The sequence below is a fragment of the Arabidopsis lyrata genome (assembly GCF_000004255.2).
Source record: "Arabidopsis lyrata subsp. lyrata unplaced genomic scaffold ARALYscaffold_8, whole genome shotgun sequence".
Classification (NCBI taxonomy): domain Eukaryota; kingdom Viridiplantae; phylum Streptophyta; class Magnoliopsida; order Brassicales; family Brassicaceae; genus Arabidopsis; species Arabidopsis lyrata.
In genome coordinates, this window is record NW_003302548.1 from 15,348,575 (window position 1) to 15,374,233 (window position 25,659).

The 25,659-nt window shown below is 34.7% G+C and overlaps 3 protein-coding genes and 1 pseudogene across 4 annotated transcripts; all 4 read right to left on the reverse strand.

Annotated features, from left to right (window-relative positions):
- Positions 1 to 2,065: 2,065 nt before the first annotated feature.
- LOC9302011 lies at positions 2,066 to 4,523 on the reverse strand. 2 transcript variants are annotated; one of them, XM_021015866.1, is made up of 3 exons: positions 4,282 to 4,521; positions 2,778 to 3,515; positions 2,066 to 2,693 (listed from the first exon to the last, which is right to left on the reverse strand). In XM_021015866.1, the coding sequence occupies exons 2-3, from the start codon at positions 3,469 to 3,471 to the stop codon at positions 2,311 to 2,313; spliced, it is 1,077 nt and encodes a 358-aa protein (XP_020871525.1). In that variant the 5' UTR covers positions 3,472 to 3,515; positions 4,282 to 4,521; the 3' UTR covers positions 2,066 to 2,310. The 2 variants fall into 2 exon arrangements, with proteins under 2 accessions (XP_020871525.1, XP_002865937.1); XM_002865891.2 differs by having other exon boundaries at positions 2,066 to 3,515; positions 4,282 to 4,523.
- A 6,805-nt stretch (positions 4,524 to 11,328) lies between these two features.
- LOC9302012 (probable membrane-associated kinase regulator 6) lies at positions 11,329 to 12,815 on the reverse strand. Its single transcript, XM_021015537.1, has 2 exons — positions 11,837 to 12,815; positions 11,329 to 11,742 (listed from the first exon to the last, which is right to left on the reverse strand). Exons 1-2 carry the CDS (start codon positions 12,531 to 12,533, stop codon positions 11,735 to 11,737), a joined length of 705 nt encoding a protein of 234 aa, XP_020871196.1. The 5' UTR covers positions 12,534 to 12,815; the 3' UTR covers positions 11,329 to 11,734.
- Positions 12,816 to 17,255: 4,440 nt separating this feature from the next.
- Positions 17,256 to 18,165, reverse strand: LOC9302014 (annotated as a pseudogene).
- A 1,462-nt stretch (positions 18,166 to 19,627) lies between these two features.
- On the reverse strand, positions 19,628 to 25,629 carry LOC9302015 (protein timeless homolog). Its single transcript, XM_021029225.1, has 17 exons — positions 25,117 to 25,629; positions 24,872 to 25,031; positions 24,477 to 24,786; positions 24,241 to 24,381; positions 23,979 to 24,165; positions 23,734 to 23,864; positions 23,395 to 23,610; positions 22,992 to 23,158; positions 22,648 to 22,726; positions 22,049 to 22,543; positions 21,591 to 21,961; positions 21,358 to 21,465; positions 20,971 to 21,144; positions 20,817 to 20,885; positions 20,510 to 20,725; positions 20,320 to 20,406; positions 19,628 to 20,194 (listed from the first exon to the last, which is right to left on the reverse strand). The coding sequence occupies exons 1-17, from the start codon at positions 25,406 to 25,408 to the stop codon at positions 19,894 to 19,896; spliced, it is 3,504 nt and encodes a 1,167-aa protein (XP_020884884.1). The 5' UTR covers positions 25,409 to 25,629; the 3' UTR covers positions 19,628 to 19,893.
- Positions 25,630 to 25,659: the final 30 nt, after the last annotated feature.

The window sequence follows — 25,659 nt, forward strand, 5'->3', positions numbered from 1 at the left end:
CTCATGCAATCTTATTAACTTGATCAACCATAATTCTAGGGATGTTGATTGTTTTAAACACCAAACATTTATATATCATTTAGAACACCTAGAATACCGCATGTCTGGGACATTGAATATTAGAATGATTCTATTTTAACATGAAATAATGAAAAAACTATACCAAAAATATGCAAAAGTTGAAGTATTAATTATAATAAATTCATAATAATTTTAAACAAATTTATGGTGGTCTCTAATTGTTGATTTTTTAATGGGGTTAAAGAACCATGATACGAGTTCTTCTTCTACGATTGCAAATCACACCTCAAAAAATAGCTTGGATTAATTTCGGGAATACTCTAGTTATCAAAATATAAAAGTTAGATACTTATATGGATTGCACGAAAAAAATAGTCTTCATAATAGTTATTGACGTCTATAGTCGCCACTACGAGTTTTTGTTGTTGTATCCACTAAGAAGTTAGGCCATCATCTCCTTTTTTGGCAGTTGTCCATATTAAGCCTAATTTTATTTCTGTTAAAGGCTTTCGTCCGTCAAAATCCAAGATTGCCAATATTTTTAAAGAAATCTATCAAGAGTGATCTATCAAAAACCATTTTTCTATACATCCATGAATAAAATAATAAACTTAGAAAACTAATTGGTAACGAGAGACTTATTCAATAAAAATGAAGACTGAGGCAGTAACGAGAGTGTGGAAGACGAAAGCCAGTTTTATGGATTCTCCAACCTCTTTACCCATTCTCTGTCACAGACTCACACATCACACATCACGCATTTAACTATAGTTCTTAATTTATGATCTTGTCGCATATATATAAATTTTTTGTCAACCAAGTAATTAAATTAACCGGCTTGAACCAATTTGGAAATGTGAAACCGACAAATGAAAAGTTTTAATCCTTATATCAAGATTATTCTAGTTGTGTTAATTGTGTATGATATGTTTGCTACCGTAAGTTTTTCAAACCAGTAAAATGTAAAACTGTATTTTTTTTTGTCAACCACACATTAATTAGAAAACCAATATATCAATATATCACTCTATGTTTAAAATGTAGGTAAATCATATTCAACTTCAACCCTAAGTTGATCCATCTGTTTATTTCCATTAAATCTTTGTATGATTGATGATTCATAAGATTAAGAAATTATAAAAAAAGATTAAGATAAATTAGATAAATCCTTTGATTAAATTATTTGGTCTCAATGTTTTTTCCTCTTCCTGTCTTACATATACATTTTTGGCATGTCAGTGAATATTTTTTCTGAACACGATCAACACTTTCTGTTTCTATTTATCAAGTGATTTCCTAATTGTAAATTTAAAAGTATAATACTTCCAAAAATATTGTGTTGCGATGGGACAAAGAAAGAATGAGACGAATACCAAACTACGTTTTGAGGAACAATAAACTTTTTTCATAACATTAACCTTTGAATATCATGAAAGGGCCAAACCAGTGAGAACTCACACTTTGAGATCTCATGTCTTTTTTTTGGATACGTCTTTGTCTTTGTCCAAATCTCAAGTCATCAACATTACCTGGTTTTGGACCTACTATCATTTAATTGGTTCCTCTTATTTTGTTTTCAGCAGTTTTATTTCTATGTTATGCTTTACAAAAAGCACAAATATTGGGATCCACTTAAACATTATTAAGATACGAATCTTAGATCTAAATCATAACAAGGAGAGAAGACAAATATAGTCCTGTGAAATAACAATACAACAATTGATGATATTAACTAATTTTCTGAAGATTAAGGTTAATTAGCCAAAAGGCAAAAATACTTTATCTCATACTCTCATGTATTCATCGAAATACCCGAAACTTATGTGCTCTCTAGTCTCTACTAGTTGATATGGACTTATTATTTCGGCCCACATTCGGAGTCCAGTTAATATGGGCTTCTCATTTAGGCCCATATCACCAAAACATCTTCATACTTTCATATTTGCCTATTTGGCATCAATATATCTTCCTCTCTTCGTGAAAATGGCAATGTGAGAGAGAACCACCATTTGGCCAAAAAAGAAAAAAAAAAAAAAAAAAAAAAGAGAAAACCACCAAAGTTGCATTACCGTGAAGGGAAAAAAAGGAAAAACCAAAGGCAAAAGATTTAAGCCTAAGAGTTCTTATTTTATTTTTGGCACAAGACCAAAAACAAAAATGCCACAAAAGAGAGAAAAGAGCCTACTAAAGAGTTTTCTACTAACTATTCTAACCAAAAGGAGGGAAAAACAAAAAACTGTTCAGTTCCTCAATAATACCAACAGCTTCTTTGATGTTGCATTTCACTTCTCAAGAATCATTATCATCTACTTGTGTTGTTGCCTCTGGGAAGCCACTCTCTGAAGCTGCATTAGATTCTTCTTGATCTTTTGCTGTTTCTTCTTTTCCTTCAAAAGCATTCGCCAAGAACCCGCTCTTTGATGAAGCAGACTGATCAGGATTTGCTTCAGTAGCAATGCCTGATGCACTCATTTTCTTGTTGCCAAGCTCTAGCTGAAGCTCCTCTGGCACATCTTCAACGGTAGAAGCCGGTTTTTCCTCCATTCCACGAGGTTCAGCATCTGCAGGAGATTTCTCATCCTCTGTTCCTGATCGTTTAGTTTCATTCTGAAAGAGTTCAAGGTTCAGTGTAGAGCTGGATCCTGTGTCCTGCTTTCGCGTCGCCTCAGGTGCTGGAAAGAAATCAACCAAAGTAGTAGAACCTTTAGCAATTGAATCTTTAGGTGAAGTAGTAGTAACTGTAACTGCTGTCTTACTTGCTGCACAAGCTTCGGATCTCAGAACAGTATGATCTTCTTTTGGTACGCCATCACTACCAAACTGTGGCATGAGAGAGAGGGTTTGGCTTTCAGGTTCAATGAGTTTCCCCTCTGCAGAAGAGCCACCAACATCTTTCATCAGTGTATCAATAGGATCATTCCTCTCACCGATAGCCACAGAACCAACACCAGCATCACTCATTGGATGAATATCGGGCAGCGATGTGGTGCAAGTAGCAGATTGGTTCTTATCAGCGATCAAGGCATCTGTTTGAAGCTCAGAACCGATGTCATCAGTTTGACTCCCAGCGTTTTTCTTTCCCTGAAGTGGAGTTTGTTGGTTTAACGAGGGAATCGGGATATCGTTTCTTGCATACATCTTAGCTTGGGGAAACAGATCAGTTGCTGGGGTAACTGGAGTGACTTTCTCTGGTAAGAAAACAACGCCTTTCAATTGCTTTTCTGTGTCAGCAACCTTTACATTGAGAAAATAGCCTGCCTCGAAAGAACCTTCAACCACACCAGAAACAACTTGACCAATCAGATTCTCGTCAATAGTAGTACTAACAAGTGGGTTCACTGGTAGCTGAGTCTGGCTTTCGTCTCTGCGAGGACGACCTCTCTTTCGCTTATTGGTAAGAGATGAGCTCGAGCCTTGATTCAGTTGGTTCATCTTCTCTGGAATATCCATGATCTTTCAACTTTAAAATCTTCTTCTTGATCAACAACAGTCGTCTAGCAAAAAAATCAAAAACATAAGTATTTTCTCTGAGTTTCATCAATGTGCTCATAGTTACCATTATTTAACAGAAAACTACACAAACCCAAACTTCAATCATTATCTTATCTGAACAAAACACCTACTGATGAATTTTCAGAACAATCTAACACCAAGTGATGGAACCAAGATCATATTATAGCCTACCAAATCGACTATTAGCTTGGCACTTCACTAACTTTATCCTCAAGATAGATGAGAATGCAACACTAAGATTGACCTTAAATGCTACAAAGCAACAAATTGTTAACTAAAACTTCCACATAAGGAACCAAATTACCATTTTTGTTCAATCATCATATATTTCAGTAAATCCCCAAACAGTAACCTTTAAGAAAATGCACCTTACTCACATGACATATAAAGAAACTTTAGATTCAACACTTCAAATCACAATCTCACATACTTTTAAAAGACGATTATAAATGATTCTAAAATCTTCTGTATTTCCTCATAAAGCAAGAAAAGAATCAATTTTTAGTTCCCCATGAAATCAAATCAAAATATTTAATGATCAGATGGATTCTGTATAAGCCACGGAAACAAAAAATGGACCAATAATCTCAACGATTACACAGATAACCCAGAAAACACAAATTCTTCGAGAATCTAAACACAAAAACAGAATAAACCTAGATTCCACAATAACCTAAAAATTGATTAATCAACCAAGAAACGGAAGCTTTTCCGGGAAAATCAACTGGGGAAAAAAGAAACACTCACCACCGATTAGGTTCGCGACGGAGAAATGGTTGTTTACCGGAATCGGAGGGTTTCTTTTTTGGAGGGGAATCACTTTCTTTAACGTTACGATGAGAGAGATGAGTAGAGAAATACGCACGCGTATACGTATTCGTAGATTATCCGTTCTACGGTTCGTCTCTGTCTCTCGTCGCTTCGTCTTCGTCTCTCGTCGCTTCGTCTTCTTCCTCTGTTCTCTCTCTCGCTTTCTCGGCGTTTTGGTTTTTGGGGAATGTGGAAAATAATTAATTATAATTTGAATTTTGAGTTAAATGGGCCAATTATGGTTTCCTTATTAAGCCCAATAAACTCTTATCCATTTAAGCTAGGGACTTCATCGATTACACAAATAAAATTCGTTTTTATAAGGCTTGGGTGATGGCAAAGAAATTAGCTGAATATGAGGAATTTCCGAATTGTGAAATGAAAAAAAAAAACTTGGGGAATATTTTATATAAAATAAAAATCCATCACGGTTCTTTTCTAGATTGTCATGCGTATTTGTGTTCTTTTAGTTTTGAAAATTTTCTACTGATTAAATATAATATTTGCTTAAAATTACAACTTTGAATCCGATTCTCTTAAAAAAAATTCGACACTCAAAGTAAAATAAAAATTTTTATATAAAATTTTATAGTGATTTATTTTTAGATGAAAATGACATCCAGTGAATTTTCAAACGTTTGTTTTAATCAAATTAAGTTTACATTTTATACCGTTTATATCAGAACTCAAAGAAAAAAAAAATTCTAAAATTTGAGCGCGTCATCGAAAAATTAGGTTTTATAACCCAATAATAATACAAAATTTGCATTTATAAATATATATATATATATATATAGTGAAAAAATGAATAAAGAACATATATACACAATACAATTATACAAGCAATTAATTATGTAGGTATGTATGTTGTCTCAACCTTTAGCTCTTGCATGTTTGTTTTTCTCTCGTTTTTGTTAATATATTGGTGTCACATCCTTATCTATGTTTCGTTGAAGAAATGGTGTAGATGATGCTCGGATTACAAGAAAAGCCAGGAGAAAATGAGGGAAATTATGTAATTTTGTCATGGCGAATATATGCCAAAACTAATTAATATCTTATCCACATCTCTTTTCAAACGATTCCCTTGGTCTACATTTTTTTTGCACATTAATAATAAATTCTAAACATATAATAAAATTATAAACTTATATATATTTAAAAATAAAATTATTAACTTATTTACATACATATTGTTGCTCAATAAACCAACATATATATATATATATATATATATATATATGCTGAATTCATGAATCACGTAAAATTGTATACATATGTGTATATATACATGAGTTGATTAATCGAATAATATGACAAGTTAACGAATTGATTCTCTCCCGACAAAAGGCATGAAATTAAGATAATGGTTTTCGTTGGCTTATTTTGTGAATCTAATCAATCTTCTCGGCCAAATATTATGTTAGTAAATCGCGTCTTGACCAGTAAGCAACATAACCCTTAAATCATATCTTTGGCAATTTCATATTTAACAAAATTAGAATATTTTTTTTGGTCAGAAATTAATTAATTTTCCAAGTACAATGACGTGATTAATCATGATCTAGCTAGTTCTAGTGTTTCCTTGTCGGGATTTATCACCATATAATTATAACAACACATAAATTTGGTTCCTTCTCAGTTCTCAAATTGATTTGTTGTTGTTGTTCTGTCCAAAGATATGTTAAAGATTTAAGTGCTTGTAGTCTAGAATTCAACGTCGGTCAAAATTTATGAGATGTATTCTTGACGACTATAACATTTATTTATTGGCAACGAGTTTCTAGATTAGTTTTGATCTATAATCCGAGTTAAGAAAATCTTATGACTGTTTATTTATTTACTGTATATTGTATGAAAAGTTATATACTTAATGATTCGGACGACGTGTGGCTAGTGTTATTGATGTGTGGCTAGTATTATAGATGTTACTTTTTGTCTGATTTAATTTTACAAGAAAAAAAAATGTTGGTTTGAGATAATATTAATTGGTGTAGTCTGGGACTTGATTAGCTGTGATGTTCCTTCTCGTAATGTACCATTCCACGACCAATAACGTCTGCTTCGAATCTGGTTCAGTTCTCTATTATGAATCATCAAAAGGTTTTAGTTCATCAATCATTTTGTTTTCTTCCATTTCGAAAAGAAACATCTGACAACTATTTATTGTATAATATGAAAGTTAGCAGTGGTGTGTAGGAATCATGCATGTTGGCATAAGGCTGATAGACAAATACGTTACGTGCAAAAATATATCTTTCGGATCGGATCGGATAGTCCAACTTCGATTGAGACACGAATGCAACTTAAGCAGTCACTAAGGACGACTGGACGAGTTGGAAGCTAAATCGGTTGAGCCCGGAGCCAGACTTTGGAAGAGTCAGATCAAGTTCTGAGTTCGAAAAAGATTATATTTGTTTTCTGATTTATGGTTTGAAGAGATAAATGAATTGCTCCTCGAAATTTATAAAAAAGGAGCAAAATACTATTAGAAAAAAAAAAAATCATATTAGTGACTTGTTTTTTTCTTCTAATAGTGTTCCAACTCTTTTTTTTCAAAAAGTTTTAGGAGGAAATCCATTTATCCCGATATACCAATCAAATCTTTTAGCTATTAGTATTTTATGACCGGTCAAAATGTGATCTAACGATCTGGTATCTGTCGATCCAAGTCCAATGTATGCTAAAAATACTAAACTCTTTTCATATATTGAATTATTGATTTCTTCATATTCATTAACAACGAGTTATCTCTCTAGGTGTACAGTATATCATCGTTTATGACCTTTTTTTTTTTGGCAATTATCTCTTAACGTAGATATCAGCAAGACCTTTATTATCTAAAATTTTATTGTGCATGAATTGTTTCTTACCGAATATTTAATAATACCATGAAATTTCCAAGGAATCGTATATGATTTCATGGTCATACCAAGATAAAAAAGGTCCAGAAAAATCTGTAAAAAGAGTACTATATTGATCTTCCATGCACGCAAATAATTCAATTGATGTATTCTTTCTTGTGTATGACTATCTAATACAGTTAGAAAAAATCGTATATATTTCTTAAAATCATTAGTGATAATCAAATCAATAATCCCATACACACGTAAAGAAAATCCACATACATCTTCTCTATATGAACAAATCAAGAGTTGAAATTGACGACGGATACCGAAAACATAGATACATGAATCTAGTATATATATCTCTCTCAATAGATTATGACAAAAGAAAAATGACCATATATATGTTCAAGTGTTTTTGGTCCCCCAAGAAGAAGAAGACGAAGATGAAATAAGAAAGAAGATGAAAAAGAAATGAAGATAGGAGATAGGAACAGTGTCACGAGGAACTTTGGATCTTCTCGGAACATATCTTGTCTATATGTCTCCTTGTTTTGTCTCACCAGCACGTGAGATTAGAGTTTCTTCCTATTCGTTTACCCAATTATTTTTCTCTCATTTTTCAAAGTCTTTTTTGTGTGTCACTACTCAAGCGGCTTATCCGCATTAAGCTTTGGGTTTGTTGCCTAATTTCTCTATTTGCATTGTCGGTTATAATTCGGTACAGTGATAAGAGATCCTAGGTGATGTTTAGAACATCTTGAGTTTGAATTTGTCTCCACTATAGTGTGTGGTTTACATTGACGAGAAAGATATTTTTGTTTCCCCTTGTTCACATATAGCTTTACAATTCCAAATCTAGTTTTTTTTTGTTTCAACAAATTAATGTTTCTAGCTGATTTGTGTAAAATAAGCATTTGTCAAATGACTTAAAAACAAAAAATGGCAAAAACCAAAAACTAATACCAATAAAATTAATTATTTTAAGTCATCTGATAAATGCTTATTTTAAACACAAGTCATTTGAGTCATTTGTTGTTTTAAAAGTTGTCATTCTTTTGTTTTAAAATTTGCCATTTTTTCAAGAAAGAACTCGTTCTTAACTCTTCTACGTACATATGTTTGATGATTAATAAATTAGTTGAGAACAAATTTATTCGAGAACAAAATGACTTTTTTGTTTAGCCATTTGGTAGCTCCAAGTGATAATTTTCAATTTAGAAATTAGGGTCATACAGGTAAATAATTCTGGCAGGTGTTTTTCTAGCGTTCCAAACCAGATATCTCGCTTTACAAGCCAAATAAAAATTAATTAAGTACTTTGATATTTTGATTAAATTTTGGTTGTAAGATTTGGATCTAGATGCAATGTAACCAATGAAATTTATCTGTGCATGTACCCCCAAAATCTTCTTGGACCTATAAATTTGCAGAAGAATTAAGAAAGGAAGAAAAATGATGCCTAGGCAAATCTTTTTGCCTGTCTTTTTGGGTGAATATGTCCTTTGCTACAATAATTTTAAGCATCAAAATATATTTTAAGAAATATATTTTTTTATTTGGAATCCATCTTGTCTCTAATGTTATAGGGTCTATTAATATTAAATTCCTCTATATATAAATGGAAAATCTTCTGCTACAAAGTTGCTGCAAAGATATGGGCAATTTTGTTTTTCTAAAAGTAAATAACTTTAAATCGGTCCTTAGTCTATAACTCTATATATTCGAACTTAAAGTACTTTCTTATATTTCGCTTACATGAATACCATAGGTTTGTCCCCTTCCGCATTGTAGACTTCATTTATGCAGCTTTAATAGATAAGTAGCTTAACATATATGATTTTATAATGAAAATGAAAATGCAAATCCGAATTTCTCGGAGTTTAAGTTGGTGTATGGGTCTTGTTAATTTCTTATATATACACGTTTTTGGTTTGCCAACACGTCTTGACCAAATTTTAATAAAGTGTGTTTATTTAAAAAAGAAAAAAAGGAACACGGAATTAAGCAATGTGTAATCTTTGATCTTCTATCAATCAAACATGGATTAATAGACAATAGATATATAACGATAGTTGCCAACCAAAACTATGATGGTGATAAATGTGTTGACAGCAAAAAATGATACATGTCTCATTAGGTTTCTATTTTATTTTATATTAATGGAAAGTAACTATTAAAACTTTAGAACGGATAAACCATGGTTGTAGGCGATCTAAAATTCAGATATAGAAATTAAAGATTTGAAATATTTATAAACTATTAGTAAAACGCTCATATGATTTCATATATATACAAAGATGTTTATACTCATACACAAAGATAAAATCTTCTGTAATACATTTACGTTTGGTATTTGGATTAAATCCGCAATATACGAGACTTAACCGTGATGCACTCCTGAATTTGCAATACGTTTGGATAGACTAAGTTTTGAACCTTAGATCTTAGCGTCAGGATTCTTTCATTTTTGCACTTAAACCAATGGTAAATGATAACTCCAATTTTTCTAATTAGAAGGCTTAAAATTGTATGTCCTATATTTCTTAGTAAATATTCTCACTTTATATTATAGATATACACATATATATATATATATATATATATATATATATATATATGTAATATCATATGGTATATTTACACATGTGATAGATTGTAGATTGTCGGTATTTTAACTAATCCTACAGAAAATGCTGAAGCTTTATGACAAACACAATCATACAAAACGAAAGAATATGTAGATCATGAAATCCACCTACTTATAATATCTTTTGTACCAAAATGCTATACAAGTATATATATATGTTTATCTATATATAGATATGGTGAATCAGAATTATAATCGCTAAATTACTGGTTTTGGAAAAACAAAATTGGCCCAACAACAACCTCTACAATTACAAAAAAATAGATGTGTTCTGTGTTTGAATACAACATATTTAAAAATATGAACCATAACATGTAATGTAGTGATTTGTGTTAATGTCGTCGTTGTGTCACATTCCGAATTCAGACACTCATAATACATGTTAAAAAATTATTTCACAAAGATCAAATAAAAAAACACATAAGACATAGATTTGTTGAAATTGGTATAAGTTTTGGTATAAAAACTTTCAGACTAATTAATGTTTTAGTTTTACTTTTTGTTCAAGGAAATTATATGTTTTGGTTTGCGTATATAATTATTTATCATACTTGTGTATATTTATAAATTATATATTATCTTAATACGTAATTCTAATTAATTTATTGATATAATATTGTGCAAAATAGACATGTTTATTTATATTGATACATATAAAATATGCAAAACATTAAACTCAGCCATGAAAAACGTAAATACAAAAGCTAGACGATCCGACTAATCCCCAAAGTCATAAAGTTCAAATTATGTTTATAGAGGAAAAAAAAGGTTAATATATAGGATCGGAAAACATAATTTTAAGCAAAAAAAAAAGAAAGAAAAAAAACTAATTTATGTGACATACGCAAACACTTGCGCTTCTAACAGTCAACTCCTACATTGACTTTTGCCTAACGTTTTTCATAGAATCAAAATAAAAGATTCGTCTACCACATACTCCTTCCGTTTTCGAATAGTTATCGTTTTAGAGAAATTTTTTTGTTTTTAATTAGTTGTCGTTTTCAATTTTCGATGTAAAATTTATTACTTTTTTATTTTTTATATTTATTTTTATTATACAACTTGATTTACTATTGGTTAAATTATGTTTAGGTAGATAATTAATGATATTTTTATATTAAAAAACTAACAACATTAATAGTTTCTTAATTTGTGTGCATATAGTTAAAACGACAACTATTCGACGGAGAGAGTATTCGTTTTTCTTGGAACATGCATATTCACCTCAACCTTTAAAACCACTCTTAAGTGGGACTAACTTCGCTTGGGTTATGAATTAAATTGATATAGTTTATAGTTCAGATAGTTTTTTTTTTTGGAATATCATATGTGGTTTGTTTCTTTTTAGCTCGATTTAATTATTTGACTGACAATTATGATAGAAAAGAGTTCAATCATGCATGATGACATCCCCATATGATCTCTAAGACAAGAAAAGACAAAATTTGCACAAAAAGAAAGAATATTCAAACACAATTGGACCAGAAATATTTAAAAGTAAACATGGGTAGGCACTTATAGTTTTTACCCCATATATAAAAAGAAACTATTTAACTTACATGATCCGAATATATATGGAGAAAAAATAGCCAAGAAAATCTGAAAATATTTTCTTGATTCTGCTTGCAGCCCCATATATATTTCTATAAATGTGCCCACTCATGTAAAAAAACAAAAACATTCTTGATCCACATCAGATGACACATTCACATGGATCATTCACATCAATCTCTTTAATTCAAGAGAGAGAATCAACAAAAAGACACATCACAAGTTGCTCTCTCTCTCTCTCCCACTCCATGTGTAACGTGTTAATGCAATTTGCTTATTCTCTCAAGCTTAAATATTCTCCATCTCTACTTCTCTAACTGCTCCTCTTCCATGGATTTTGTTCTCATTTCTCTGTTAAAATTAAAACAAAAACAAATTAACAAATACTCATCAAAATTTATATAAAACTAAACAAAAAACGTTAAATATATTATCTATAACGTACCGAATGATTGCTTGCAATGAAGAACGGCTTCGTAAATAGAGCTCTCGGAGTCACAAGATCTTCTCCAATAATAATCATCAGCAACACTTATTCTTGGCGACGAAGTCATTTCATCAGAATAAACTCTGCTCCTACACGACGTCGTTACACGGATCCTCGAATCCATACCGATACTTCTCGTTGGTCCAGCGGATCTACATCTCCTTAATCTCTTACACAATGGCGTCAAGAAATCAAGATACTTCAACAAAACCCATTTGGACACTCTCCTTAGCTTTCTTGAAGAAGTAGGAGAAGACTTGCTCTTAACTCCATCAATCTTACCCGTCGTTGTTGTTGTGTCCAACGGCTCAGATTCTTCCTCGGTAGCCGCTGACGTGGCTTTTAATCGGTATGGCATGACGTAGCCATCACGGAAGAGCTCGTCGGCGTGAACTAAAGAGTGATCTTCGTCGGAGAAAGAAACGAAGTTATCGAACTTGAAGCTAGTTTCATGGGATGTTTTGATGAAGAATCTTCTAGAAGGAGGCAATCTTGGATCCATCTCAATGAAGGAAGAAGAAGAAGATGAATCTTCGTAGGTTTGATGATGATCATCACTGGAAGCTTCTAAAGAAGGAAAGTTAACTAACCAACTATAAGAGAAGCTGTCTATGGGAACTAGTGGCATTGAAGCTTCTTGTTTATCTTCTTCCATGGCTGATTTCTTTTTTCTTTTGGCTTTTGGTTTTGTTTTGGGATATGTTGTTGAGTGTGTGCAGAGAAATTTGTTTGAGACAAAACAATGTTTGAATTGGGAACATATGTTTCAGTGTGTATATATAGAGAGGGACATATACACATAATTTTATTTTAATTTTATAACGGTAATATATAAATATTTATGTGGTTAGTTTGGTAAGAAACAATAGATATTAATAATTGGAAAGGGAAGAAAGAAAAGAAAAGAAACATAAGAGTTTGTGAGCCCATACTAACCTCTCATTATGTGCTGTTGCCTTCACTTCTTTCCTTTTATTTATTATGTTTTTAATGTTCTCTTTTTTCTTTTTATATAAAAGTTATTTTAATTATGTATTCCCAGTGGCAACATATTTATTTTTATTTTAATTAGGAAGATCAAGAAGATGATAAAGCATGATTATTTTGTTTGTTTGAAGATATCCATAGATCATGTAAGAAACAATGCATGTTAAGTATTGACACATATTTTATGGAGCTAATTGTTTTGGTACATAATACTATATATATGAAACGAATATGTATAGGAACCCATAAAAGAAACAAAAATAGCTGTATAACGTTTTAAGATTGAAATTTCCAGAGCATTAATTCAAATGAAGAAGGACCACGAGTTACAAATGGGAGAAAAGAAAACTAAAATAAAAAGTCATTTTGGTGAATAAGAAAAAGTTTGAGAAATGGGAGAGGAGAGGAGAAAGAGAGGGGGAGAGACAGAGGTCCCGGGAAGTGTCGGGGTGCGAGACGAATGTTGTCGAAAGATTAGGGAACAAAAGCAGAAAACAGAAAATGACGTGGAGACTCATCAAAGTCTTATCTCTGGGGCCATTTTTGCATGGTCTTGTTATGGGTTACGTTTGAGAGAGCTTGAAATAAGGTTTTAATTAGTAATACTCCGTATTTTGAGAAGTGCATTTAATGATATGAATCTCTCAAATCTCGAAGAGAATGTTTGTTGTTGGTCCTGTTTTGATAACACATGGTATAATAATTAATAACCTCTTGAGACATAAATATCTCCCTACTTTTAGATTGGTTTATTAATTATGCATAGGTTCTACAATAAGTTTTGATCGTTGATTAATTTCTTACATGTTCCAAGTTCTAAAACCAATTATAATATCCACACGAAATCAAGTGAAAAGTAACGTTACCTGTACTTAATATGGTTTTATAGAGACATTTTAAACCAAAAAACAAAAAATATATGGTTTTATAGGATATTCCTAATAAATTGTTCCATTTTAATGACGATATTTATAAATCTTAATCGATCAAATGTCTACGTACGTAGACATTAATGTTGCAAACACTGAAATTCAATATGTGTATTTTAACAAATCTGCAGTAAAATATAGACATATCCACAGTTAGGAGCCTATATATGGACCAAGTTTGAATGAAAAATAAAGACTGATAGTGAGAAAAAAAGAGAGACTGAAGTTTGAATCATTACAGTCAAAGATGGAATATTTAGTCTTTTTTGTAAGATAAATGATTTGCATTTGTGTCCAGTAAATTTAATCTTTTTCTTTTTATTCACACGCCATATAAAAAAGACACTAAATAAAAACAGTTAATGCAGACAGCTTTTTATAATTGTAATAAAAATAGCTTTTATTAATTAGCTTGACCACAATCAAATACTATGAAATTATGTACTGCAATTGATCTCTTATTTGAGAGAGTAGTCTTAGGTCTAACTTGATTCACATCGATACTTATTTTGGATTTTATTAAATTCCGATTTAAGCATTCTTTTTATCATTTTTAGTTCATAGGTGCAGTTACCGCACAATATAATCTAAACAAAATGAAGAAAATTGTAAAATAATCACAAAAATATGGTTATGAAACTTAGATTTTACCATTAAGCTTTCACATTCTCAAAATACAAAGAAATTAAAATACGAGCAAAAAGAAGTCAAAACATAAGCAAAAAAAAAGAAAAAAGTTTGTGAAAAGTGCATTTCATGATATGAATCTCTCAAATCTTGAAACTATCAAACGAATATTGACACAATATATACAAAAGATTATCTCCTAATATTCGCTAACATGATATGCCCAAAAAAGAAAACGTGATATGCCGCAATAAGTTTAAGAAACATTACCTCGTACATCCCAAATATTTTGGTGAGACAAGTCTTCTTATTTGGATCACTCAAATACTCGAAATATTTGGGACCAAATAGAGCAAAGGATTCATACTCGGTTTTGTTGATTTCTTTGACTATAAACCGTTTGTCCTTAGTCTTGGCAAAAACAGCTCCACTTTTGCCCCCTTTTGCCTCTCATCGGTCACATCTACTCAATGACCTAATGTATTGTTCTTCAAACAACATTAATCTTTTCCTAAGCTCTCGGAAACTCTCTTAGTGTAAAAACGAAACATGGAAACCGAGGCAAGGGTTGGGAGAGTATTGAAGTGCGAAAGCTATGAGGCTCGACACTTCGTCCTCCCAAGCTGAAATTTCTTCTACTTTCTAGTCCATATTTGGTGAAGGGATCATCACCGACGGAGGAAACTTCATTATGTAGAAAGCCGATGAAAGGACCTTATTTCGGAGTCTATTGAACCCCGATTTAAGAAATCCTTTCATAGCCGATGAAAGGACCTTATTTCGGAGTCTATTGAACCCCGATTTAAGAAATCCTTTCATCGCCTTTAACTCATATGTTGAGCTACCACTAAACTCAATCTACAAAAAGAAAAAGAACAGAGAAAGTTGTTAGTAAATAAGCATAACTAACTTTATAATAAGATAAGCATAATTAACTTTACCGTGAAGCTTTCGCAACCCCCAAAATATATGAGACTCTTGAGGGGCTTCCGTTCCCTTAGATCCTCAATAACCGCATGAGATTTAAACGACTCGCAAGTGGAGAGAAAGGTTGGAAACCGGTGAAGGCGATGCTTCATATCCGTCACAAAGGTAACTTCCGGATACTTAAGGAGGAAATTATCCATGGATATAGACTTTTTTTTTTTTTTTTTTTTTTTGTAAAAGGTTAAGTTTTATACCATTTTAATTTTTGACAGAAATTACAATGATTCACAAGTAGCGGAAAATACCAAAAAAAAACTACAAAATTTGAAAAACAAACGAATGCAAGAAAAGCAAACACAAAAACGCAACTAGAGTAACAAACAAGCGTCAATCGACTGAGAAATAACGAAGAAGAGATCGTCTTAAACGAGCGTCGATCGCGAAGAAGCTTATTCGAATAGGATTTGGTCACGAAGTTGCCACGAGCTTTATGATCCAAGACAAGCCTCAAAGCCTTATACGCGCAGCTTACAGCTTCCCCGCAACCAAAAATTCTCATTAACTTGCAAAAAAACGATCAACCACAGTAGTGTCTTCCAGCAAACTTAGACATCTCCGGTGACTTGGGAGAAGGAACAAGGAGGTAGATGCCGCTCGAGCTAGAGGGATAGAGGAGCTATCTCCGTCCACCGAATACGAGATCACCTGAGACAAGTGGGGCATCTGGTTAGAAAGGACCGGTGACTCCGACACCAAGCCAGTGGGGTCTTCGCATCATCCTGACAACCTTCCTCCTGAACCAACTCCACCATCAACGTCCAGCTTACTGAAACGAGAACCACCGTAGACAAAGCTACTCCCCTTCAATCACTGTGACCAACCAAAGACCTCCAGAACACGAAAGTGAAGCTCTTCTTGCCCAAACCTCTGCAGGCTGAACCTAAAACAACGACAACAAACAGCAACACAAGCCACGACCAACTGAGCCACAACGGAGCCACGCCAAAACCTCAAACGAAAGATGGAGCCGCATAAAGCACCTCCACACCACCGCCGCAGCAGCATTGAACAGCGCTAAAGAGGCTATCTGAGAGCACCGTTCAGCTAGTCGTCACCACTTAGAGCCACAGGAGAGAAAAGACATTGAACCAGAAACCGATCCGACCACGGAGAGACCAATCGAAGACGAGTCAGATCTGGAGCCGTCCTCAAACAGCTGGTGATGCCTCCCTCACTCAAAGCCCACTTAGTAGAAGGAAATTGAAGTACAAGGAGCATTGTCACTGATGTGTACATCCGTTTCGGATTCTCTACTTTCCCGGATGATGTAGTTTTGATCATTGTCCTCTTCTTCGCTAGTGGTAGGCACATGCAGACTAGTTTCATTCCTAATTACAAAAAGTGTGACATTTATGACATCTAGCTTAGAAGTTCGATTTAGCTCTGAGTTAATCTTGTCTATAAACCTGCTGAGAAGACAAAATGAATGGAGAGTTTTACCTTTCTGTATTGTGTTCAGAATCTCCTGGAGTGATTTCATTGCTTGATCTTGTGTGCTGCTTGTTCTTCTGATTTTTCCTGCTCTTCCTGCAGAAGCAGACAGCTCTCAAACAAAAATTACATTTATCCTATTGGATCCTAAACTCATAAGATATATTGAATCATTTCTCGTAAGATATATATATATATATATATATATATATATATATACTTTCAGTTCTAGATTGGAGTTGGCGTCGTTAAGTGTACTTGTACACAAACTTTTAGAATTTGAGAAGCAACTTTTGTTTTGCTAGCGATAGCTTTTTGTCTTGACAAAACCATGATTTGGCTCAGATATGAAATAAGAATAAAGTTGAGATGCATAGTGAAGAAAACTGATATATGTAATGGGCATAATTTTTGACAAAACTAAAACCCTACTTCAAAACAAAATCATACTTTAGGGAAAGCAATTTTTGTAAAGAAAATAAACTGTTAAACCCACATGCTAGTTTTCGTTTATTTTGTAATTTATTATGTTTGGCCCGTTTAACCCCACCGCAACAACCCTAGCTCTCAACATAGCTTCCCTTGAATCTCTTTCTCTCTTGAGCCTAGCGATGTCTCTTGTCCTCCAAACTTCGTATTCTTCAGCTTCATTGGTTTCATCATCAGTTTCCACATCTTCCAATACCATGTTCTTCCTCAACTACTATTTGCTTTGTCTCTATCTTTCTCATCTCAAGTTTTGTTCCTTTGCTAGTTCCTTATAAACTTGTTCTTCAGCCTCAAGCCGCTTACGCTCTACTATCGTATCTCTCTCAGTTTTTTGTACATAAAAAGGCTGGATCATGACATGAACATGCATCTCTTCTTCTGATGAATCAGTCTCGTATATATTCGTCTTCGTCTTCATCTTGTAGCTCTTCTTCTTCTACATCCTCTCCTTGCTCTCTTTCAAGATTCTTTTCTTTGATTCTTCTTCTTTCTTCCTCTTCCTTAGTCTCTTGATTGTTCAGTTCCTCTTCTTGATCTGTAGTTATAATCTCAGCCTGTCTAATTCGCCGATGTTCGGCTTAACTTGTTCACGGTTTTCAGTTCTGGTCTTAGCTAAACGTCGAAGCCTTGGATCATCCTTCTTATCCAAAACAACAACCTTGTGCATCGTAACATCTTCTTCTTTATCTTCCTCGGCCCACTCTGGAGCTTTTCCAGGCCAGTATCTTTTCACTTTTGTCTGTCCAACCTTACCACGTAGCTTTTCCCTTACAGCAATTATGGTATCGTTCACTCCTGCTGTGACTGACATCTTTTCACTAGACGAAACTGTGCGAAAGAAACTGTTGGGGTCGGATTCCATCCTTTGGCGCCGAGCCAGACTTAGAACACCTCGGGAGTTTTACAGAGATCACCTCGGGATATCGCATCATCCACCTCGGGTTACCCACCTAATCGATTAAGGAGACCCGAGCACATCGCCTCGGGGATACCTGAACAAGACGTCTCAAGCACCCGAGTCCAATTGCCTCGGGGGAACCCGAGCCAGTTGCTTCGGGGTACCCGAGCCCAGTCGTCTCGGAGGTACCCGAGCTTAGTCGTCTCGGAAGTACTTGAGCCCAGTCGTCTCGGAACGCCCGAGCCCAATCGCCTCGGAACGCCCGAGCCTAATCGCCTCGGAGCGCCCGAGCCCGTCGCCTCGGGGTACTCAAACAAGCCATCCTAGAGTGCCCGAGCCAGTCCTTCCTGTGTACCCGAGCCGGTTGCACAAGTTCTCCGAGGCGAAGTCTTCATCATCACCCGAGGCAAAGACTTGGTAAATATTCACCTTCAAAGTATCATTTCCAAGTAAGGTATCATTTCCAAGTAAGGTGTCATTTCCGAAGGATCATTTCCGATAGACCCGGAAATGATAGGGGAGAATCTCGAAAGATCAACTCAAATCAGGAAACCCCCGAAAAATAAGGAAACTATCCTAATCCGCGATATTCTGAGCCGACTTCAAGATAAATGGAAATCTTCCGAGAATATCGCTGGAGAGGCGGTTTATCACCCCTATATAAAGAGACTCAAGACTCAAGCAAAAGGCAGGCAATATCGCTCTAGAATTTACACTACGCAAAGCTCTTCACAGCACAAACATCTTTTTCCTTTTACGATCAAACTCTTGTACGATCAAAGTCATCTTTTTCTTAATAATATCAAGAACACCATCTTTGGTAACAATCGTTTCTGTTGTTCTTTGAGAATTCACGATTATCGTATCCCTAAAATAAAACCCTAGACAAATCTTGATTGTGTTAGTTTCGACTTCCACAGAAACCCTAGAAATCGTGGCGTGTGACAGAGGAGAAGGGTTTGAGTTAAAAAGTTTGTTTTGTTTTGTTAATCTTTCAGACTCTTTTATCTTTTTATAGGGATACATAATTTCGATTCCGATGAGGATAAGGATATCTAATCTTTTCCTTTTTTCAAACGGCATAATATGCAGCTTTTTCTTATAAAATAATTGCAACCTAAAAACAAAAACAGCTTCTTAAAAAGGAAAATCCACCAAAAAGGTTTTATTTGTAACTTGACCAAATCCAAAATATGAATGTACTCGTTGATCGTTGTATCTTCTGCTTAGTGCAGTGTAAAATGAATCTTTGGACTATGAGAGTCTCCCTAACCAACCTATATCTTACCAAATTTGAAACCAGTGAACAAAACACTAGAAGAATTCTAAAACCAAAATTCAAATTATTTATGCCCTTTGTTTAGATATAACTTGGCGACCAGTATTCACACGACAGTTGTCTTGACCTACAAGTTCAAGAATGTTTTGCAGAATAGGTCTAATCTCAGAGTTGAGACATGAGAGTCCAACAAAAATAGAAATCTCTAAAAAATTAAAACATGAGCAAAAATAAGTCAACCAACATTGGACACAAACTATTTCCCAAAAAGTTACAGTGGCTGCTATGTATTCTATACATTAGATTCAACAGAAAAGGTTGGTTCTATGGATTTGGTTTTACTGTGAGATGTTACCTGAAACAATCTAAGACGAGACTTCTGTTATCTTCAGTCATCCTCATCAAGCACCATCTTCAGTTTCCTTCTACTAAGCGGGCTTTGAGTCAGGGAGGCAACACCAGCTGCAGAGTCATCACCGGAATCTGCTAATTCATCACCGGAATCTGCTAACTCATCATCCTCTAGTTCATGATCTGATGAAAGATTTGGATCTTCTGGAGATAAAGTAGAAGGAGCATTGTTGCTGATGTGAACGTCTGTTTCGGATTCTCTACTTTCCCGGGTGATGTAGTTTTGATCATTATCCTCTTCTTCGCCAGTGGTAGGCACATGCTGACTAGTTTCATTCCTAATTACAAAAAGTGTGACATTTATGGGACTTACTCGTGAAATCAAGCTTAGATGTTCGTTTCAGTTCTGATTTAATCTTGTCTATAAACCCGCTGAGAAGACAAAATGAATGGAGAGTTTTACCTTTCTGTATAGTGTTCAGAATCTCCTGGAGTGATCTCATTGCTTGATCTTGTGTGCTGCTTGTTCTTCTGATTTTTCCTGCTCTTTCTGCAGAAGAAGACAGCTCTCAAGCATCAGTTCGAATCGTTCAAGAAACCAAGTTTGATCTTGAGGGGAGTCATTAGCAAATCTTGTTATAATATTTAGTTACCTGTTCTTGAAGGCTAGTAATGTTTCATCGTCGGATTTATCTGCTGAAGAATCATCATGGTCATCTTTCAGCATCATGCCAGCTTCAGACTTCTTACCACGGGGAAGACGGAGACCAAGTTGCTTTAATTTACGTGAAACCTGTGTACTAGTATATGTATTTTCAGAGCCCAATTCATTGGCAATCAAATAACAACAGCGCTTTTGGTCCTTGAACCTGCACATAGACAAGAGTAGAAAAACAACGGAGTTAATAAAACTGGTGCACAGAAAGAGTTCATGCAGAGGAGGCGAAATTTGACACTCACTTCTCATATAGTTCCTTAATAAGTGTTTCTTGTTCTTTGCTAAAGGAACTCACTCTCTTTCTGGTGTTTCTGTTTCAAAAGCGGTAGAGGAGAGCCGTTAAAATCCAAAACTAAATGAAGTTTGGAAATTCTGTAAACTCTAAGTGACACTCACAAAGGTTGTGCAAATGATGTTGCATCCAGGTGATCAGTATCACCACGCCGAAGCCTTTTCCTTGTTTCTAGACCTAGCTGTTTAAGCTTGTTGGTTACTTGTGCAGCAGAAATTCCACCATCAGGATCCAAATTTTCAGCAATAAGCCGGCTGCAATTTTTATCATCTTTGTACCTGCAACAAAAATAATTATAAGCAACCAATTGAACCAAAGTGTAGCATATCATAGCTCATATGCAACAATCTGGGGTTTACAACTTTCAATGCTCATAAAATCTAAACCATAAACCAATGCTTATACTACTAAATTAAGAAATAGTGCACTTTCTAGAGAATGATTTGTGTTATTTCCTTCACGAACTACTTCGCGCATCAAACAAAACATACCTGTCATATAGGTCTTTAATTTTTATCTCCATATCACCATCAAGAACAAGTCTTCGCTTTCTTTTAGATGGCCCTGCAGATATATCTTCCACCATGCCATCATCCTCACTGCAGCATGAAAAAATCACAAGCGTTAGCAAATAAAAATGAACAGTATCTCCAGCTGACATAAGATATAAACACAGTTATCAAAAAGGGGATAGTCTATTCTATCAAATGAAACCATTACTTACTTTTGAAATCCTTGATCATAAGAAATCACGACATCAGCTTCATCATCACCTAGGGCATCTGCTAAGCTTCTGCGAGCCCATCCTTTCTCTGATGATGTACCATATTCCTCAGTTCCTGAGACCTTTTCTTGATTTCCCATTTGTTTTCTTAAATGGCCAAGCTCATGCAACATATATTCAGCATTTATGTAATGGCATTCTTTGCGCGTCTTTGAGAAGAGAATTTCCACAAAGAGAAGAGGCTGTGACTTCATTTTCTTCAACATATTTCTAACAAGATCTGTCAGGAAGGTAACTATGTTCTCATAGTCTTTGCAGGGACAAACTTTCTGCTCATCAAGGATCTTATGGAATGTTATTAGCAGTGACAGCTGCAAAATTAACCCAATTATGTAGTAAGGAAGATGCAAAAATTTTAAAAAGAAATGTACCAATTGGGATATAATTTAAACACTAACCTGATACAACATGGGAGAGAGCTCCAAGTCTTCTGTAATCCTCCGCAAAATGCTTATTACGTGGTGATTTGTCTGTTTTGGATTGCTTTTGTAAAACTTAAGCAACCAGCATATGTTTTGAATAATGCTGTTGCTGGCAAAAGCAGAAATAAATGTGGAAACCTTGAAATCAACTTCATCTGTTGCAGTTTGCTCTTCGCCATCAGAAGAATCATCACTGCCGCTAGACAGATCATCGACCATATTATTTGACTTTGGGCTGTGCATTTGTTGAGTCTCATCAGTTTCAGTCTCTAGGTTCGTTGCCTCTGGTTTATTGGGAGGCACATCCATTGGTCCATCCTCCGTTGAAACTGTTGAATCAACCATCGGTATGCTTTTTTCTGTGCTAGCTTCGTTTGAAGTACTTGGATGATTTTCAGACAGTTTATGCACTGTGGCCTCCTTATTTCCTATGGGTTTTTTCTTTCTTGCTTTCCTTGATTTTTTTGAAACCTGGGGCATGAAACAGACATTTGGTTGAAATATTGCATTAGTAATACTTAACACATGTTACTAAGATTTGTATATCATCCAATCGGATCTAAGCAGTTACATACCCTCAAAGTTCCACGCCCTTGAAGGTTTTCCATAAGGCCTACAATTATATGGATGCTTTCTACCAGATCTCCAAGCTCACTGGAAAAAAACAAGAAACCACAAGCAAGTTAATTTACGAAGTTAGGTAACTGTCAAGTACAATCATACTAGAAAAACATTAATATGAGCTTTTCAACTAAACATTTAACAAGTCAAACAAGCACATACACGTCCTGTCACGATGATGATATATGTTCTAAGATTCACAAATTATATGTATCACACTAAAGGCATTGACAAATATTGCAAGATACTACATGACAGCAAGATTCTCGAATTAGAAGAAACAGAAGCAGAGGCCAACCTCTTAGGTTGCTTGTGCGTGTCAAAACTTCTCACCAGATTCAGGATGAACTGACACATCCCTTGATCAGTCTGGTCATAAAACAACTTATACAGCAAGATGCGGACAGTAAAAGCTTCCCTAGAGTCTTCAGGTAGCAATTTGATCACCAGATCTAACAAGCACAGCTGCATTGGAAAAACCACGTGAACAATGCACACCATTAGTATACTACAGTTTCTGGATAAAATGCAGAGGGAAATGTCTATTATTTCTCCATTTCTCTTTTTCATAAACCACCGATACATGCATATATCTAAAGTAAAAGATGAGCTAAAAACCATTAAAAAAAAAGTAAATAGGTAACAGAAGAACAGTCTTAGGGAACTAGCCAGTAAGAGATTAAAGCATGCATATTGCATACCATGGTTTTCACTAGAGAGCCTGCTGCATATAGAAACTTAAAATCTTTAGTTTCTTTCAGACCATCAAATGCACAGCGCCATTTTGAAATGACAAGCAAAAACATTCTGTCATTAATTGTTGCTGCAATCGGCGCACAAATGTCACTCTTGGAAAAGTTTACTCCAGCTTTCTGGTTGGTAGAGAGTTCAGAAGTTTCTTCTGTTCCTGTTGCTGGCTGTAAAAGAAAGCCAGGAAATCATAAAATTAGCGAGATTCAGCCTTGTCGAAATGAAGGAAAAATAAATGCATAGCAACTTAGAAAAATGAGAGACAAAACCAAAGTAGCTCAATCACTCACATTAGAAGCCAAAGACTTGTGAAACTGGAAAGAGGTGATGGACTGAGCAACTTGGAAGAAAGTAACAATGTCACTATTTTGAATGGAAGGATGCTCCTTTTCAATATCTTCACATACTGACTGCATCAGAACTAAGAGATATAGTACACTGGCATCAGCATCAGGGAACTTGAAACAAAAGTACAAGCAAAAATCACTTGAAACAAAAGTACAAGCAAAAATCACTGTTCTATTGTGTCACATACCATTATATCCTCCTGACATAAATTGATTGATGAAATCATGCAGCAACTTCAGAACATTGTCATTTGTTACAGACATTGGTCCATGTTCCCAGACAATCTTATCTGTGGCTCCACGACCTTGCTGAGGCTTTAGCATTGTGCTCTCCGTAGTAGAAGGTATTCCCTTGAGTACAGCTTTAGTGCCATCCTATCAAAAATCTCATTCAAATTACAACATTTTACACAACATAATATTTGTAAGAATCATTACGAGAAACAATACCATGGTAACCTGGGTGAATGTCCCACCAAATTGTGAATGACGCTGATTCATATTATTGAGCCTTGCAAGCTTTCTTTTAACTTCCTCCTCCTTCATTAATGTCTTCAAACTATCTACAGAAGCTTTTTTTCCTTGATCCAACTACCAAAACAAAACATGATGATCGACATCAGCATCAATACCAAAAAAAAACATGTTTACAATCTCAGAAATCATGATCCAGTTAAAACAATAACCTTGTCAGGAGCCTTTGCAACGAGCTCCATGTCTTGACCCAAGAGAATATAATGATAAATCTCAAGCAGAAGTAAGTTATCATGTCTCAACAAACTATTAAAACTCTCAATAGTCTGAGTTATCACAAGAATTATATCCATCACATTCTCACGAGACAGAACTTCGAGAAACTGATCCCTCAGAGACAAAAAGTAACAAGTTGATTCTCCAGCCTTTTGAATCGGAGATATATCATGAATAGCAAGTAAATTCCGGAATAAAGTGAGCACAAGCTGAACCAATTTCCAATCTTCCTCATTGAATACATCTCTGTAAAGCACAAATACCATCATTTGCACCACTCACTCAGCAAGTACATAACACAATAAGAAACTCAATGACTAAGTGAACTTACAATTCTAAGTTCTCGAGAGGCGCTTCAAGCAAAGACACAATCACTGCAACAATATTACTAAAAGTAATTGCAGATTTCAATCCCCATAAATACTCTAACTGCTGAGGAATATCATCTGAAGAAGGCTCTATAGGCATAGTGAGAAACACCAACACTTTAACTGAACAAAACAGATCACACACAATCTCATCAGAAAAATTACAAGTATCAAACTTTTGTTTAAGAGAACAAAAAAAACTCAATACCTGCGTTTAAAACTAAGTTATGTTCATCTTGGTAATGCTCAATGATCGGAATCAAATCTTTGGCAACTATATTCCACGCACAGACTTGTTTGAAAACTTCTCTGCTCTCGGGATCGTCGCGTCTCAGAAATCTCAGTAAATCTTTTAAATTGTCGAGGCAGTAATCACTTTTCGAGTACCCAATTCTTCTTCCATCGTCGTCTTCCTCGGGAACTCCCAGGTCGCTGCAGATTACTGATAATCCCTCTAAATCCATCTTTTTTTTCGTTGAGATTCTCTCTTCCACATCCATTTTCTTCGGCAGATTGCAAAAACGAAAACAAACGCTCTATGGAATTGACGAGAGATTACAGCGAAAATGATAAACTTCGAATCAAAACATGAACAGACGAAAATGATAAGCTACTAATCTCAGTGATTAGGGATCTTGTGAGCGCGAATAGCTCCAGACATTTTCCCGCCATTTCGATGTCTCAAAGAACAAAAGACAAAACCAACACCTAGATTTGGCCCACATGGTCTTAATGGGCTTAAAAAATTGGC

What these genes read in the sequence shown, in the direction of transcription:
- LOC9302015 (XM_021029225.1), bottom strand. Translation starts at nt 25,408, where the DNA reads ATGGATGTGGAAGAGAGAATCTCAACGAAAAAAAAGATGGATTTAGAG. An exon ending in ACAAGTCTTTGGCTTCTAAT is followed by an intron (nt 23,611 to 23,733) that starts GTGAGTGATTGA and finishes TTTCTTTTACAG; the next exon opens with CCAGCAACAGGAACAGAAGA. An exon ending in ATTAAGGAACTATATGAGAA is followed by an intron (nt 20,726 to 20,816) that starts GTGAGTGTCAAA and finishes GTCTATGTGCAG; the next exon opens with GTTCAAGGACCAAAAGCGCT.
- LOC9302011 (XM_002865891.2), bottom strand. Translation starts at nt 3,471, where the DNA reads ATGGATATTCCAGAGAAGATGAACCAACTGAATCAAGGCTCGAGCTCA.
- LOC9302012 (XM_021015537.1), bottom strand. Translation starts at nt 12,533, where the DNA reads ATGGAAGAAGATAAACAAGAAGCTTCAATGCCACTAGTTCCCATAGAC.